General features: G+C 43.4%; 2 protein-coding genes across 9 annotated transcripts; both read right to left on the bottom strand.

Annotated features, from left to right (window-relative positions):
• Positions 1504-8676, bottom strand: LOC8072422 (cyclin-dependent kinase G-1). Of its 8 annotated transcripts, none has more exons than XR_002452645.1 (10): positions 6987-8347; positions 6758-6886; positions 6505-6640; positions 6328-6416; positions 6121-6232; positions 5932-6038; positions 5232-5843; positions 4462-4580; positions 4347-4375; positions 1504-2494 (listed from the first exon to the last, which is right to left on the bottom strand). XR_002452645.1 is itself a non-coding variant. In XM_002452360.2 (7 exons), the coding sequence occupies exons 1-7, from the start codon at positions 8345-8347 to the stop codon at positions 5750-5752; spliced, it is 2028 nt and encodes a 675-aa protein (XP_002452405.1). In that variant the 5' UTR covers positions 8348-8676; the 3' UTR covers positions 5074-5749. The 8 variants fall into 8 exon arrangements, 1 of the variants encoding a protein (XP_002452405.1); XR_002452643.1 differs by adding an exon at positions 3984-4084 and having other exon boundaries at positions 1509-2494; positions 4462-5843; XR_002452644.1 differs by having other exon boundaries at positions 1509-2494; positions 4462-5843.
• On the bottom strand, positions 10788-13393 carry LOC8056491. The gene is made up of 3 exons (XM_002452359.2): positions 11845-13393; positions 11483-11564; positions 10788-11351 (listed from the first exon to the last, which is right to left on the bottom strand). The coding sequence occupies exons 1-3, from the start codon at positions 12540-12542 to the stop codon at positions 11130-11132; spliced, it is 1002 nt and encodes a 333-aa protein (XP_002452404.1). The 5' UTR covers positions 12543-13393; the 3' UTR covers positions 10788-11129.

Raw genomic sequence — 16030 nt, 5'->3', positions numbered from 1 at the left:
TAGACCTAGGAGACGGTTCGGCTCTGCGTTGTTTTTTTTTATCAAACGTACCTGTATTAGATTTAAGAAAAACGTGAAGATACCAGTACAAATACAGGTATGCAACAGTAGGATACAGTGGATAGCTGTCTCAACCTATTTGCAGAAAGGAACCCCATTTGATTTGTCCGACTCCCTCTTTTACCTTGAAAAACAGATAGGAACGGCAAATCCTTGTTGAAGAAGAGAGGTGAGCAAGAGTGAAGAGTAGAGCGCGCATGGGAAGTGTGGTCGCTATGAACGAAGTGGAGTTAGATATGGATCTTCGAAATAAGAATCTGAACTATAAGCCCTATCGCTTGAGAATAAATGCTTCCATAGCAGCTTGCCAGAGAAAAGCGAAGCCTTAGAAATTGTAAATGGATCTCTAAAAGCGGATAAAGGCTTAAACCTATTCATCTATCATATCCCTCGCTTGACTCTTCTCAGAAAAGATTCTCGTTCCCATGAATCTTGATTTGCCTCCTGGCATTGATAGCGATTGATCGAATTCCTACTCTGGTTTGAGAAGCTTTTCTAGTTTCCTTATCTCTAGTGTCTTTAACTGTCCTAACTAAAGAATTCAAAATACATATATTTTTAATAAACCGCCTTCCCTGGCTAATCTCTATGTCTTGGTACTCTACCCTCCCATTCCTGACTAAAAAGAATTCAAAATACATATATTTTAAATAAACCGCCTTCCCTTGCTAATCCCTGTCTTGGTACTCTACCCTCCCATTCATAAGAGAGTGGTAGTTACCACAAGCAGGTGTGAGTTCAGTAAGTCTTGTCATCAACGCTTCACACAAAAGCCTGTTCGCTTGTCTTATCAGCCGTACTTTTCTACAGCCAACAGTGCTTTTCCATGACTTTTCAGACCAACTAACATGCTAAGGCCTTTTTTAGTTTAAAAAAATTAGAAAAATGACATTGTAACACTTTCGTTTTTATTTGACAACATTGTCCAATTATTATGGAAGACCTAGGCTTAAAAGATTCGTCTCGCAATTTACAGGCTGTGTAATTAGTTTTTATTTTTCATCTATATTTCATACTTCATGTATATGCCGCAAGATTCGATGTGACGAAGAATCTTGAAAAAATTTGATTTTTAGGATGAACTAAACAAGGCCTAACACACTGTTGAATTTTGTACTTCTCCACCGCCAAAACACAATGACTTGGCCTTGTTTAGTTGTGAAATTTTTTTAAATTTCACTACTGTAGCAATGGTAAATATTATCCGATCATAAACTAAAGACTCAAAAGATTCATCTCGTGGTTTACAGGTAAACTATACAATTAGTTTTTATTTTTATCTATATTTAATACTTCATACATGTGCCACAAGATTTGATGTGATAGAAAATCTTCAAAAGTTTTTTAATTTCAGGGTGAACTAAACAAGGCCTTATGCAATTCATACAGAAACGAGCGAAAAAACAAGCTGTTTATTCCTTGTTTGGCTGTACACGTGAAATGTGATGGATCGTAGCGCAGCCAGCCAAAGTATAAGTTTCGATTCCGTGTCCAAGTTCGTCAAATACAGGTTTCTTTCGGTCTACTGTGGTTCCTATAGCTTTGCCGGTGCAGCTGTTGTGCTCATCTAAATATAGCGTTTAACTAACAAAAGAAAAGAACAAAGTTCAACCAGATTATCTAATATATTTCCGTGTTCCGTGTTTTTTTTTACAAAACTCAAGATGCTAATAATCTCCTGCATGAAATACTCAAGGTAATGATCTCCTGCAAGAAATAGAGGTCTACATACGCCTGGCTGGTAGAAGGTTGTATCTTCAGGAGTCTCCATCAATCATCCTTTCAAACATGCGTTTGCACATAAAAAGGGTTAAATCAGAGTTAATGAGGCCGAAGTCACACAGAGACTTGAGAATACATCGATTTAGGATACATGACAGCTATGTTGAATGACACCTGATTATATGCCATCATATTATGGGAATGGCATCTAACAGCCGGATGTAAAGAAGATGAGAAAGAATCTTTTCAAACTATCAAATGTAAGAGATTATACTCCCTCGATTCAGAAAAAAAAAATGCAATAATAATGTATATTAAACCAGGCCTTGCTCAGTTCTCACCCAAAAACTTTTTACCCTATCCCATCTAATGTTTGAACACATGTATAAAACATTAAATATAGATAGAAAAATAACTAATTGCACAGTTCCCATGTATTTTATTAGATGAATCTTTTGAGTCTAATTAGTCCATGATTAGACACTAATTGCTATAGTTACCAGTACCCCCAAAAAACTTTTCAAGGTGGGAACTAAATAGGCCCTAAGGAGAAAACTAGAATTGCGCCTTTTCTACTACATTGGTATAAATCAAATTAGTTATTCACTGATCAACATAAACTATCATCTGCATCCCCCCCTCGGTATTTAAGTCCGTCAATGTGTTGACTTTGTCTCCATAGGTGCCCTGCCATGGCCTTGTTTAGTTCACCCTGAAAACCAAAAAGTTTTCAAGATTCCCCGTCACATCGAATCTTGTGGCACATGCATGAAACATTAAATATAGACGAAAATAAAAACTAATTACACAGTTTAGCTGTAAATCACGAGACGAATCTTTTGATCCTAGTTAGTCCATAATTGGATAATATTTGTCACAAACAAACGAAAATGCTACAGTATCGAAAACTTTTCACTTTTCGCAACTAAACAAGGCCCATGTCTGCTACCTGCTGAAGTCTCCAAACCACAGGTAGCCATTAAACCGATGAGACATTTCAAGCTGTAAAGTGTAAACAAACTCAAGAGAGTGTTGCTTAATCGCACATGGTTTATACTAATCAGATGAACTGCCCCAAATCAAGATTTGTAGATGTTCTGTGGTACATACTCCTACTTTAGATCATGCTACAGACGACATAATTCCAGGCAACTACAAATGCACTGGACAGTAAGAGGCTATAATGACATAATGGTAAATATTGTACAGGTTCAGGCAACTGACATAAGAATGGTAAATATCGTACAAGTTCAGGCAACTGAGAAAGCAGTTAGGTTGGAGTCTCACATCACAATTCACAATTACACCAGTATCAAAGACATGAATACATTCTACAAAAATTATATATCTTCTTTGTTGGTAGCTTTTGTTGGGTTTCACCTAACTTAGCACAACTTGCTTTCCAGGCTTCATTGTATTTTACTACTGTTGTTTTTATTCTTACCAAAATCATCTAAACACATCAACCCAATAAGGAACATGGAGATATTAGCCATCCCACAGGAGTAATAGAAGCACTATGTCTGTGCCACAAACATCGCAATAAGGAACATAGTCAACTCGAATTCAAATTTAGGCATAGCAAGCCATTAGCACATTTTGCCCAACTAGGAAAAAAGAACAACATAATCCACATGGTAGCATCCTCTCAGATTTTATAGTTAACTAGTTACCTCTGGCAGATTATAAAAGCACAAAAGAAGGGAGCAGTATTATCAGCAGATTATTCAACAACAACAATCCCCAGTAAAAATAAGGAAAACAGATGGTACACATGGTAGCATCCTCTCAGATTTTATAGTTAACTAACCTCTGGCAGATTATAAAAGCGCAAAAGAAGGGAGCAGTATTATCAGCAGATTATTCAACAACAATCCCCAGTAAAATAAGGAAAAAAGATGGATAGCAAGTGGAATTGGGACCTAATACATTAGCACACATCTCAACTAAAGTCAGTAGAAAGCATTCATGTAACTCGACAGGCAATTCCACCATTTTATGGCATGAAAGTATTTTTCTTTAAAAAAAAGGTAGCCGATAAAGCAAGACGCAGCAATCATAAACTACATATAACTTAAAAGTTATATATGTTGGTAGCTTTTAAGGTTTGACCAAATCTTGTCCTAAACAACATGTTTTTATGATAGGAGGGAATATCAAAATATGACAATTAAACCACATAAGGAATGGTTAGGATCAACCTTGGAAGAAGTTGAAAGCCATGATTGATCAACTGTTTGGAGAATGAACAGGTAAACCCAGAACTGCCTTACACCTCAACAAATATGTCCGGTAATATCATCTAACCAAAGCACAAGGAGTAATTTAGCATATTCTTAACTTTATCGTTTTACCTACCTTCATATAACTATTCAAGCAATAATAAGCATAGAATCCTGACTCTAAGCCTGAACAGGTGCCAAGTATGGTGGGAACAGTTCATGTCCATGCAAATAAAGAAACAAATTGATAATGATGGTGCAACAAATCACAGGAATGATAAATAATGATGATGAGCTGATGAAACATAAGTGGAGTGGGAAGACGAAGAGGGCAGAGGTTACCATAGTAGTCAAAAGAGCTGAGCTAAACTCTGTCAAGTGAAGAACAGGTGGAGTAAGAACAAATCATTGCATATAAACCCCTGACTGTACATAGAAGATAAGATAGTAAACTGACCACTTGGATTCACAATTACAGATGAGACCTTTGAGAGGCCCGACCACAAAAAAAGTCAGTAAGGTATATAATCTGGCATCCACGAATCCTTCCTCTCTTGATACAGCCACAGCTTTAAGCTGCAGACGTGTAACATAATGTTTGAAGTAAGTTACGTAAACTTTCCAAGAAGTCCTTCAAGATTTAGCCATCAATTGAAGTCTAATTGGTAACAGAAATCATCAGGACCAGATCTAACAGAGCATATATACTATTCCTAAAGAAAGGTATCTAGCCTAACAAATCCTGGCAAGAACACTAGTGACAATTCAGTAGTTTCTCACAAGAAATGACTGCTGAAGCAATGACAATTTACAATAAATAAGCTCACCGATATGAATATATCAACACAGGTGCAAGGATTAGTAGACCAAGCAACAATGTTAAGAACCTAGTCTCACCTAATAAGAAACTAAAAATGCTTCACACCTGAGACTGATTTGATTCCTAGATTGTAGAAATGTTTCTACATCGTTAACATATGTCGAACCAGAAAATTTGCCTGCCAGGTGAACACTTGCACTGTTGAAAATGAGCAGGCTATGTCTATAAGACATGGTACACCAAGCTAACTAGAGGAAGCAGCAGAGGGTGTCATGATAGATCTAACTCTGTTCAGTACAAACCAGATCCTTTAGCAAATTTAAATAAGAAATTACTAAAGATATAGATTCAACACATTTTTACATGATAACACATCAGCAGAGGGAACAGGCTCCTCGGCATTTTACCTTACAATTCCCATTAAGAGGGGAAAATTGATTTCCTTGCGAAAAGAAAAAGGCACCGGTCGCTTCACTTCATTCAACTCTTGCAAAGAAAATGAAAAGATCACAAGAAAATGCACTAGTTGAAAAGAGAAAATGAAATGTCACTAATATCTATTTGATTACTGATTACAAGTCGACAATTTATAATACTTTACACATGTCAGAGGTGAAACTTGGTGTACGCAAGGCCAGACCTTTTAGATGAACTGAAAGTGCATTAGATCTGCACCTTATAATGATGGTAGGTTAGAGTATTATAGTTCTGGTAGAGAGCTAACCCCGCCATTGGAACACTAGCTGCATGGGACTTAAAGTACATTTCTGTTCCACTTTGATTCCTTGCCTGTTATAGAACACAATAAGCTGTCACCGCACACCAAGTAGACGGGATACTTCTCTGTCCAGTTGTACACCTCACCTTGGAACATGTTTACTCACTCAAAAACTGTCATTTGCAGTAAGGCTGGTCTGGTTTCAGATCAGCCAAAAAGGCCACGATCTCCTATGCTCCCTTGTTCTTTCATCTGTTGCTCCACCAGGGGGTCAGGACTCTTCATGTATTTCTTGACCCTCCTGTAAGAATGTAATATACAGCCATATTAATAAAACATTCAGTTTAGGCATTTCGGGTTTGGAAGTCAAATAATAAAGTAAATTTTACCTGTCCTGTTCATTCAGAGCAGGAAACGTTGGCATGAATTCCTTCGTCTTGGGCAGAGGAACTTCACGGAACCAATCATGGTCCAAGGCATCATCAGCAGATATGCGCTGTATAAAAGGAACAGGTCTATTAAGAACATGCAAAATGTGTACAGGAAAATCAGGTGGTGCACTAGAGAACGTATTTTACCTTCTCAGGGTCATACGTCAGCAACCTATTTAGCAGGTCAAACCCAGCCTCTGACAAGGTCAAGCCTCCCGTGAAGGATACAGCTGGAAATTTGTCCCTTAATCTATTGTACCTGATGTAGCAAATCGAAGGTAAGACCTCCATGAAAGTGAACCACTGCATTGAAAACACAAAAAATAGCAGCTATAAAGATTGGTTGCCACTTACGGTCGCTTTACAAAGTTGCCTTTGGCGCCGGGCAATTTGGAAAAACCATGCCATCGCTCCTCATTGGGTGTGCCAAGTATCCTAAATATCTAGAGTAGAAGTTAACTGCCATTAGAATTCAGTGATGTGGTTATAACAAACAAAATATAGTAGATCACACACCATATGTCCATATACCTTATCAAGTTGATCTATCTCAGACTTCCCAGTGAAGAGTGGCTCCTTTGACAAGAGTTCTGCCATTATGCAACCTAATGACCACATATCGATAGCAGTAGAATACTCCTTTGCCCCTAATAGTAGCTCCGGAGCCCTGTAATTGTAAGGAGCAAATAATGAGTCATGATTGTATATGTGAGAAAATCAATTCAAATTGTGATGTAAAAATGCATGGGGCATTTGAGAAATCGTATGCTGGCTGATAGCATACCTGTACCACAAAGTCACAACTGGTTGGGTGTAAGGCTTTAGCAGGCTGCCATATTGACGAGAGAGTCCAAAATCACATATTTTCAACTCACCACGGTTATTCAAGAGGAGATTTGATGTCTTGAGATCCCTACAAAGCAACAATGACATTATTAAATACACAGAAAGCATAGAACCCATTTAGTGTTATGCAGAACAGCAATGAAAAAGAATCAGTAGTTGGTCATTACCTGTGAAGTACCCAATTGTCATGAAGATACTTCACGCCCTCTAGCAGCTGAAGCATCAAACATTTGACCTCACTTTGGGTATATGGTTGCTTCATCGCCTCCATGACACCCTTAAGATCATGCTCCATGTACTCCATCACCATAAAAGTATCATCGTCATGACCACCAACAACTACTTCCTTAACATCCACAATTGAAGGGTGGTCAAATGATAGAAGGATATTGATTTCCCTAAGAGAAGTCAATGGAAAACCTTCCCGACCCTTTTCCTTATCCACCTTGACCTTCTTCAATGCAACTATCTCACCAGTTTTCTTGTCCCTCACCCTAAATACAACTCCATATGTACCCTCATTGATTGTGTTGATCCTCTCAAACTCATCAATACTCCTACAGCCCTGAAGCATGTTAAAGCACCTACGTGGTGGTCGTACAGCTTCAGGTGTTCCAGACCTATGCACATCACTCCTGGAACGAGTACCCGGCGAACAACCAGCAGAAGAATCAATATCATCCTCTTTTTCAACATCCATGCAGTTACCCTCGTCTACCTCAATATTACAGTTTTCACTACCCATCGAGTTGGATGAACTTGAGGAAGTTCTTCTTGATGTTTTACTGTCCATCACTGCTCCCAGTTCTGGGCTCATGACTTTCTTTGTGGATTTTTCTTCAGGCAAATGAGCAGGTGACACACTCTTCTTCTTCTTCTTGGGCACAATCACCTCTTCCTCCTCTTCGTCAGCATCCGCCCATCTGGAAGTAAAAATGTTTCTCGTTGCACAATCCTCTTCCTCCTCTGTAATCCCATCCCTCCTTTCAGCATCATTTGGAACCACCAAAACTTCCAAATTCACAGCCTCAGGGGTCGTGTCTGACAAAGGAGGCGGCGAATGAAGAGGGAGCTCTGCAGCTAAGGCATCAGGTCCTCTCCTGCTCCACTCCTCGTCTCTTGCCTTCAGCTTTGAAACATTCGTATCGTGGAATCCAGGTGAGTGCTTCCTCTTCTTGCTCGGTGGCAACGAACCTCCATCTCCATCCCTGCGGACCCCTAGAACCCCATCCTGCCTCGGCACCGGTGGGCGCCCAGCAGACTCCGAGCCGCTATCGCTGGAGACCTCACCAGGCTCCTTATCGTCCTTCCTCCTCGAAGGTCGGCTCCTCGGTGGCGGATACGGCGAGCGGGGGCGGCTGTACCCGTTGTCCACCTCACGGCCCCTGCTGCCATCACGGCGCCGTTCCGAGTCGCGGTCGCGGCTCGGGCGGCGGTACTCCTTGCTCCTCCTGGAACGCTCTAGGTCGTGCTCCCGCCTCCTGGACACGTCGTGGCTCCTGTAGCCCCCGTGCCGCGCCGCAGCCATGGAGCGCAAGCACAAATTCCCCCGGAACGGAATCGATCAGAAGCAAACCCCAAAAATTCTAGGCGGAATTCGACGAGAAAACCCTAGATCCCGTACCAAAACAGAAAAATCCCAGAAAAAATTGGGATCGAATCGGGGAATCAGGGGGGACTGGCACTCTGGTCTCGGCGACTTCGCTCTCGTCGAGCACGATAAGCTAGTTGGAAGGGGGGCGACGCGGGACGCCGGACGCGGAGCGGGCGAGCGGCGGAGAGAATGCGGGTTGGGGGGCTGGGGGTCGAAGCTGGTAGGCGACGCGAATAAAGGCGGAAGGGATTGACGAGGGAGACGGCAAGCGCGTGTTGTCCACTCGTACTTATCGTTTGGTTTGATTGCCTGGAGATACCGCGTCGAACAAGGGATTCGAGCGGCCCAGTATATGGCAGGTGGGGTTGTGGCGTTGCTGAACTTGGTCTGGTCCAAGTTGTCAGTGACGTTGGAGCGGATGACGGGTAATAACGGACGCCTCAGGGGTTCAGGTTGTAGGAAACTTCATTTCGCCGACTTCGATGTGGGGACATGGGCCAGTTACCAAAAATTAAAAAAAAATCAAAATTCTCGTCATATCGAATTTTATAGCGTATATATATATAATATTAAATATAAATAATAATTATAACTAATTATATAATTTTTCTATAATTTGTGAGACGAATTTTTTGAGCTAGTTAGTTTATAGTTGGACAATATTTATCAATATAAAGAAAAATACTATAGTATACATTTTGTAAAAGTTTTTGAAACTAAACAAGGCCATGGTTTCAAGTTTCAACCCTCTCTGTGCGCACAGATTTTTTTCACTTAACCAAAATGCATAGAATATGCTTCAGAAAAAACAAAAAGTAATGCTTCGGAAAAAGAAAAATAGGAAATAGAAACTAATATATGAAATGCATGGCATGCTGTCTAGTTGCAAGAACGTGTAGATGCCGAAATCATATGAACACAACGCACATATAGGACTAACGTTTTTCTAGAGAAACCGTTTTTTACTAAAAAAAATAGAGAAGTTAAAGCCGTTTTGATAAAACCACAATTTATACTTTTCACCAAAACGGCTCCGACTCATATAGAGGAGCTCCTCGTGAGGAGCGCTGCCAAACTGACCCATAGTGGTGGGCCTATAACTAATATAGATGACCGAAAACTAAATCAAAATAACCAAAATAATCGAAACTGAAATATTAAATTACAATTTGGTCTCTAATAGTTTTAAGTAACCGAATTTAGTCCTATTATTTTGGCTCCTACAGCGTAGTTCAGTTAACTTAATAATTGAAAAAAACCTAAAAGACATAATGGCAAGTCCATCAGTTGGGTCAATAGTCCGATTTTTTCTAACCTCCAATAAGAAAAAAATTATCATTTCAGAATTTTGTAGCTTCATCCATCCCCTCCCACCTCCAATGAGAAAATTTAAATCTTAACCCTAAAATCATATCCTCTCACCCTTAAATTAATTAAGGGGAGACCTCTTCTCCCTAATCCACTATTTTTTGCTCATTGAGGATGGGATTTGTTTGTTCTACTAAAGAAGAGACCATTATAAAATCCTAAAACACATTTTCTATCTCTCCAATAACTAGTTTTTGGGTTAAGTTTTTCTCCTACCGTTAGAGATGCTCTTACTAGCTCGTATTTTATCACATCATCTAAGAGATTTTTTTAGAAAACGGGGGGGATCAGAGGCTGATCCCTACTGAAACACACAATCTAAGAGTTATAGTAGTACATAAAAAAGAGTCACCCATTATTTTAAATAATAAAAAATCCGCTCCAATAATACTACAACTTAGACATTTGGTCTAGTGTATTCCCCAACCACTTTCTTTCTCCCCCATCGCACGGAATGACAGTAATCAACCCCCCTGATTGTACTCCCTCCACCCTTATAAGGCACTCTAGAAATCTTGGAGTCAAATCATATTAAATTTAATTAAAATTATAAAAAAAATAATAAAAAAACCTAATTATACATAGTTAATATCGTAAATGTTATTATCCTATCATATAAATTTAGTCAAACTTAAATTTTTTTTGACTCTCTAAGATTATTGGAGTGCCTTATAATTTGGTATGGATAGAGTATATGGTTTGAGAAGAACGCGAAGGCTCTGAACAGTGAACAAAACAAAATGCACTATCTAACTATAAGTCGTTTGCTTCCCTTCTCTAATTTCAGTCAAAATGTAAAATGCCCGGTCGGCACATTTTCACCCTACAAATGTTGATATCGAATTGGACGGATGCAGCATATCCCCTCTAGATCCTTTCTTCAAGAGCAGAGCCCACTCGTCCTCGCCTCTCACCCTCAATGCGTACTCTCTTTTTGACGCGTTGAATCTTTAATTTACCACTGTCGCTCCCTTCGTGCAATTCAAAATGAAAACAGTGAATAAGATATGGAAATCTATGTTCTTTATTGACTTCTGCAGATTTAGAAAAAAAAAAAACAACTGTCTACAGCTCTATGTGTCGTGTGCCATCACAAACCGCTCGGCTGAAACACGGACGCGAGCAGCGTCCCAACCGTGGCGTCAATTCGACTGGACTTGTGTCGTCGAGTGACGAAGCATCCGCGTCGACTGCGGCGGTGCCACACCGCACGTGGCACGCCCCTCTGCAGAAAAAATCTCCGTCGGTCGTCACAGACAACGGAAAAAGAATTCCTCGGCCACGTCACGTATCGACGCCTAGAAACACGCCTCGCTCATCTGCACGCGCAGGAGCTCGCCTTCGCCTCTCAGCTGCACATCAGCGGCAGCTTGAGCGAGAACACGGAGGACGACGACGACGGCAGGTGCCCGGTCCGCCTCAGCACGTCCGCCCTGTCGCCGACCCGCGCGGCGCGCCGGCTCAGCTTGGCCTCGGCCTGCGCGCGCTTCTCCCTGGCCGCCGCCTGCGCCGAGGCCAGCTTGCTCGCCGTCTTCTCCTGCGCCCGCCGCTTCATCCTCTCCGCCTTGGCCTGCCCAGCGACGAAACGAAAGGCCCGTCTCAATTTCTACACTAGACTGACGAACCATGTCCAGCTTTTTTTTTTCTCCTAGACTGATGAAACTAAAACATATAGCCGGCGGCAATGATCATTGATAGTACCTCCGTCGTCTTCATCTGCAGCTCCGCCTTTTGCCGTCGCCGGTTTTCCCAGACCTGTATTTTCATCTCCTCGCGCCGGTACCTGCGGAGAAGGGCACGTCGGCCGGCGACGTCGTCAGCACGCACAGCACAGCACAAGCTGTCGAAAAAAGGCGCATGCACTTGGCATTTCGACGTGATGATGACTCGTCGGTGAGTCAGAGATCGACACACACACTGAGGCAACAAACAGTGGCAATACGCACTCCAGTGCATGCACCGGCACTTCTTTGCCTCACATGGTCGAGCAACGTGCGGAGGAGAAAGAAAGCGCGCATTGGTACTTGGTAGTAGCCGACAACGAGAGATGGCGGTCACCTCACCTAGCCATGTGCTTGGCGCGCTCGGCGGCGTCCCACGCCGCCGCGGGCGACACGACCGGCGTCGTCCGCGCACCGGGCGTCGATTCCTTGCGCTCCTGTGCGTCGGCGCACTCGAAGCCTGCGCCGCGGTCTGCTGCCGCTAGGCCCGGTGGCGATCCGCCGTGCTTCGAAGAATCGGGTCGGCGCCGCGGTGCGCGGATCGCGCGCCCCGGCGTGGACGGCGCCGGTGCCGGTAGGGTAGCGCGTGGGGTGTTGGCCCTGGACGGCTCCTTGCTCCCGACCGGCGTCATCTCCGTGCCGATGTCCCGCAGCGAGAGGCACCGCGGCGGCTGCCCGTACGCCAGAACGGAGTCCACCCTCTTGGTCTCGGACTCGGCCTCGGCCTCGGCCTCCGCCTCTGCATCCCCGTCGTCGTCCCGCGCGGCGAGCCTTAGCGCCGCGGGCAGGGCGGCGCCGTCCGTGGCGCTCCACGAGTGCCGCCCCTTCTGCGACGCCGACGGCAGCAGGAGGCGGTCGTCCGCGCAAGAGCTCCGGCGCCGGTCGTCGTCGTTCGCACGGGATGAGGACACTAGCCACCGCTGCGCGTCGTCCCACTTGGACGGCCTCGGCTTCGCCGGCTTGACGTAGCAGGCCAGCAGCCCCCTCCCGCTGCCCGCATCGTAGCTTAGGCTCATCATCCCCTGAGACGATCTCCTCATCTCTGAGAGCTGCAAGGCCTGCAATGCGGTGGCACAGCACAGGCACAAAGAACGGGCACTGCAAGAAGAACCGGACTGGGAAGCTGAGGAGTCAAGCTTGGTGGACCTTGAACTTGGAGACGCCTGGCCGGAACGCGAATAAAGAAGAGATCGCGAAGCCGTACGGCACGAGATAGCTGGAAGGCATGGAGCGATGGCGATAGCGTGCGGTGACGGGTGACTTTACGTCTGCTCTGCGGCGGAAAGGGGAGCCAGGTAGACGGAAAAGCCTGGAGCTGAGGATCATGATTGGGCGACACTGTGCAACGCACGGCGCACAACGGCACACCGTGCACCGTCCCCGCCCTACGCGCGCGCACGGCGACGCGGCGACGCAAGGACGGCGGCATGACCGCGTCTCAAGGGTCAAAGCGATCTCGCCCCCCAAATCCAGGACGTGCGTGGACGACCAAGCGCGCCCGCCCGCACGCCACCGCATCCATCGCCATCACCGAGCAGTAGCACGGAAAAAAAGTTGGCGTCCAGAAAACATGCCGCCGCTGGACATGGGATCCATGTTTCGCTGCGCACTGCGTGGTGGCGCACGAGCGGAGCAGGCTTGGCTTTGAGATTCGGGCGGCTCCTGCAGCGTTTTTATTGGTGGCCTGGCCGACTAGCAGGGCGAGGACGTCACTGATCCGGGGCTGCCGCGCGGTGGAGAGGTGTCCATGGCCTGTGGGGGGCTCTCGAGGTAGCACGATGGAGCGAGCATGTGGTTTTGTTCCCCCCCGGCGTGCTAGAATCCAAGGCGCCGGCCTGACGGCCATGTGCGCGGGTAGGTCGCGGATCCGCCGTGGTCCAGCCGGCCTAGGCTTCACCCAAAATTCAAAAAGTTTTCAAGATTTCTAGTCACATCGAATCTTGCGGCACATGCATGAAGCATTAAATATAGACGAAAACAAAAACTAAGTACACAGTTTGTCTGTAAATCGCGAGACGAATCTTTTGATCTTAGTTAGTTCATAATTGGATAATATTTGTCAAATAAAAACGAAAATACTACAGTAGCGAAATCCAAAATTTTTTCGAAACTAAACAAGACCTTAGATTTGTTCGGTAGCATGATGGTCCTTGGTCCGTCACCATCAGCTTGGGCTTTTCATTTTGGGGGAAATGCCCATTTTAGCTTGTTGTGGCATGACCGCACGATGGCCTGTAACGATTCTAGTATTATTAGGCTGTCTGCGAGAGGAGACTCATTTGGAACCCAAACCTAAAATAGGTCTCTAACACAATATTTATAGCCTCCAACAGATTATCCATACAGAAGACCCATTTTAAATATCAGAAGAGACATAACCCAAATTTGGGTAGACTCAGAAAATTTCGAAAGACGTGCGAGCTAGACGATTTCTTCGTCGCTAGCGCTACAAATTTTCTCATTCTCTCTCCTGACGAGCTAGTCCTCCTAACTAGCATGCTGTCGTCCATTGCGGACGCCCTTAGTAGTAAACAAGCCTGCCCAATGTGGAATGTACACTTTTTTATGCCGTCATCTAAACATCTTACGGCTCAGAATCAGAATACGTAATGGTCATGTTATCTATTCCGATATGTATTTAAGTCAGACTCTGTATTGTTGTTGGATGCGTACATGTCCATGTTTTTACTCGTATGGTCCAGGACAGTGAGTCTAAATCGAATGAGAGGTGTGAGAGTATTATGAGAACTTTAAAAAATAGACGGAGTAATTTGGTATACACATAAAATAGATTAGCAATCTACTGTATCATAGTAACAAGCAGTTATATTCTTGGAGCAAGCAAATGCAAAGTTATCAGACTGATGTCAGAAATACAGTGAAGAGCTGCCTCAATGACACCACGAGAAAGGCCACATAACGACGACATGCCTATGATGTCTGAATATTTGCCTCAATTTTTATGGTACAAAATGTCAATTAGGCGGCTTTCTGTGAGTTTTGTATGAATAAATAGCGGAACCGATCTCCGCCGTCAATGGTCTGGCAGCTAGCAGTAGCTCAAGTCACCCTTTTGCCGAATTTGACTCCGGCGTTTCCTTAGGAAAAAGGTTTTGGGTATTATTCAGTTAAGTACCCGTCTTGGGGCCCTCCGACAAACTTGTGGTGACGGTCCCTCTAAAGTTTACTTGCAAAATGAAAGCAAATACAACAATATTTTTCCTCCATACCTAAATATAAAGAAATTTGTTTTAGACAAATTTTAGGTCAAACATTGAGAATATAAATTGTAAATAACTTTTAAATTGTTGAGTTTGAAAATATGAAAACTATAAGAATAAATTTGTCTTGCAAATTATTTTCATATAAAAATATACATACACCACTTTTTGGTAAATTTTTTTATAAAAATAAGAAGTCAAAGTTAGGCTTTTAAGGCTTTGTCGTTGTCCTAAACGACTTTCTCTATAGGTATGGAGGAAGTATTTTTTATTTGACATATCTGATAATTATCAAGGAACAATGTGGACTAAAAAAACAATACTATACAGATAGTAAATTTGGATTAAAAATGAACAAGGAAAAAATACCCAAGGTTTGACATGAACTAAAATAATTGATCAGCGCTCATATTTGCAAGAAGGTAAGAACTAGGATATCGACATTGTGGAGCCCTACATGGTCGCCGCCGTCATACGTCGCCAGCGTCCAACTCTCTGCGGCGACGCGGCGCGCTGATCTCATGTATGTACGTCGCCGCGTCACGAACTCGCTAGTCATGATTAGAGTGTGGCGTGGCTTCTCGCCTGCTTCTCTGTCTGAGGACCGTGGAAAAAGAAAAGGTAGGAAAGAAAGGTCGATGTTGTCTTCTTGAGCCGGTTAATCAATTATGTCTCTCTTCTCATTGATTGCTAATGCCTAATGAACTATAGACCTAGGGATTTGTATAATGGGCTTAAGCCCTCTCGTGCCTAGGCCCTCGGGCATCACACCTTTCTTTTCTTCTGTACATTAACTTGGAGCCTGAAGGAGGAAAAAAAAGGTTTTTCAGCCTTTTCTTTTCGTCTATTTTCTTATGAAAATTGACTCCTCAAAATTTTAACTTGCCTCGTAGAGTGCAGCGATGGCCAGAACTTCTTCATCCTGCCTTTTTTCATGAATTAAAAAAATGAACGAATTGAATAATTTGAGGAGCCTTAGAGCATCTCCAACAACTTGGTAAAATTCACTTGTCAAATCTAGAGTTATAGCAAGTTGCTAATTTGTCTAGCAAAAGAAAAAAGGATGTGTCTCCAATAAATTGCTATTCTCACTTGGTAAAAATAGAGGATGACAGATGGGACCCGCTCACTTGGTAAAAGAATATGTGTCTCCAACAAGTTGTGCTCGGGATAGCAACTTGGGATAACAACTTGAGAAATCTCGGCAGTAGAAACCTCTGGATAGCAACTTGGGAAATTTAGCAAGTTGAGATAAGGAGTTGTTGGAGGAGGATTTTTATGCTTTTAGCAAATTTGGTAGGATAGCA

This window comes from Sorghum bicolor, chromosome 4 (genome assembly GCF_000003195.3).
Source record: "Sorghum bicolor cultivar BTx623 chromosome 4, Sorghum_bicolor_NCBIv3, whole genome shotgun sequence".
NCBI classification, from domain to species: Eukaryota; Viridiplantae; Streptophyta; class Magnoliopsida; order Poales; family Poaceae; genus Sorghum; species Sorghum bicolor.
The sequence above is the reverse complement of the archived record's forward strand: the minus strand, read 5'-3'. Positions and strand labels throughout refer to the sequence as shown.

Bases quoted from the DNA above. Each gene is read 5' to 3' on its own strand.
- LOC8072422 (XM_002452360.2), bottom strand. From the start codon at position 8,347: ATGGCTGCGGCGCGGCACGGGGGCTACAGGAGCCACGACGTGTCCAGG. The intron at 6,641-6,757 runs GTATGCTATCAG...TTACAATTACAG, and splicing joins GTTGTGACTTTGTGGTACAG to GGCTCCGGAGCTACTATTAG. The intron at 6,233-6,327 runs GTAAGTGGCAAC...TTGCTACATCAG, and splicing joins GGCAACTTTGTAAAGCGACC to GTACAATAGATTAAGGGACA.
- LOC8056491 (XM_002452359.2), bottom strand. From the start codon at position 12,542: ATGAGGAGATCGTCTCAGGGGATGATGAGCCTAAGCTACGATGCGGGC. The intron at 11,565-11,844 runs GTGAGGTGACCG...CCTTCTCCGCAG, and splicing joins CGCGCCAAGCACATGGCTAG to GTACCGGCGCGAGGAGATGA. The intron at 11,352-11,482 runs GTACTATCAATG...GTCGCTGGGCAG, and splicing joins TGCAGATGAAGACGACGGAG to GCCAAGGCGGAGAGGATGAA.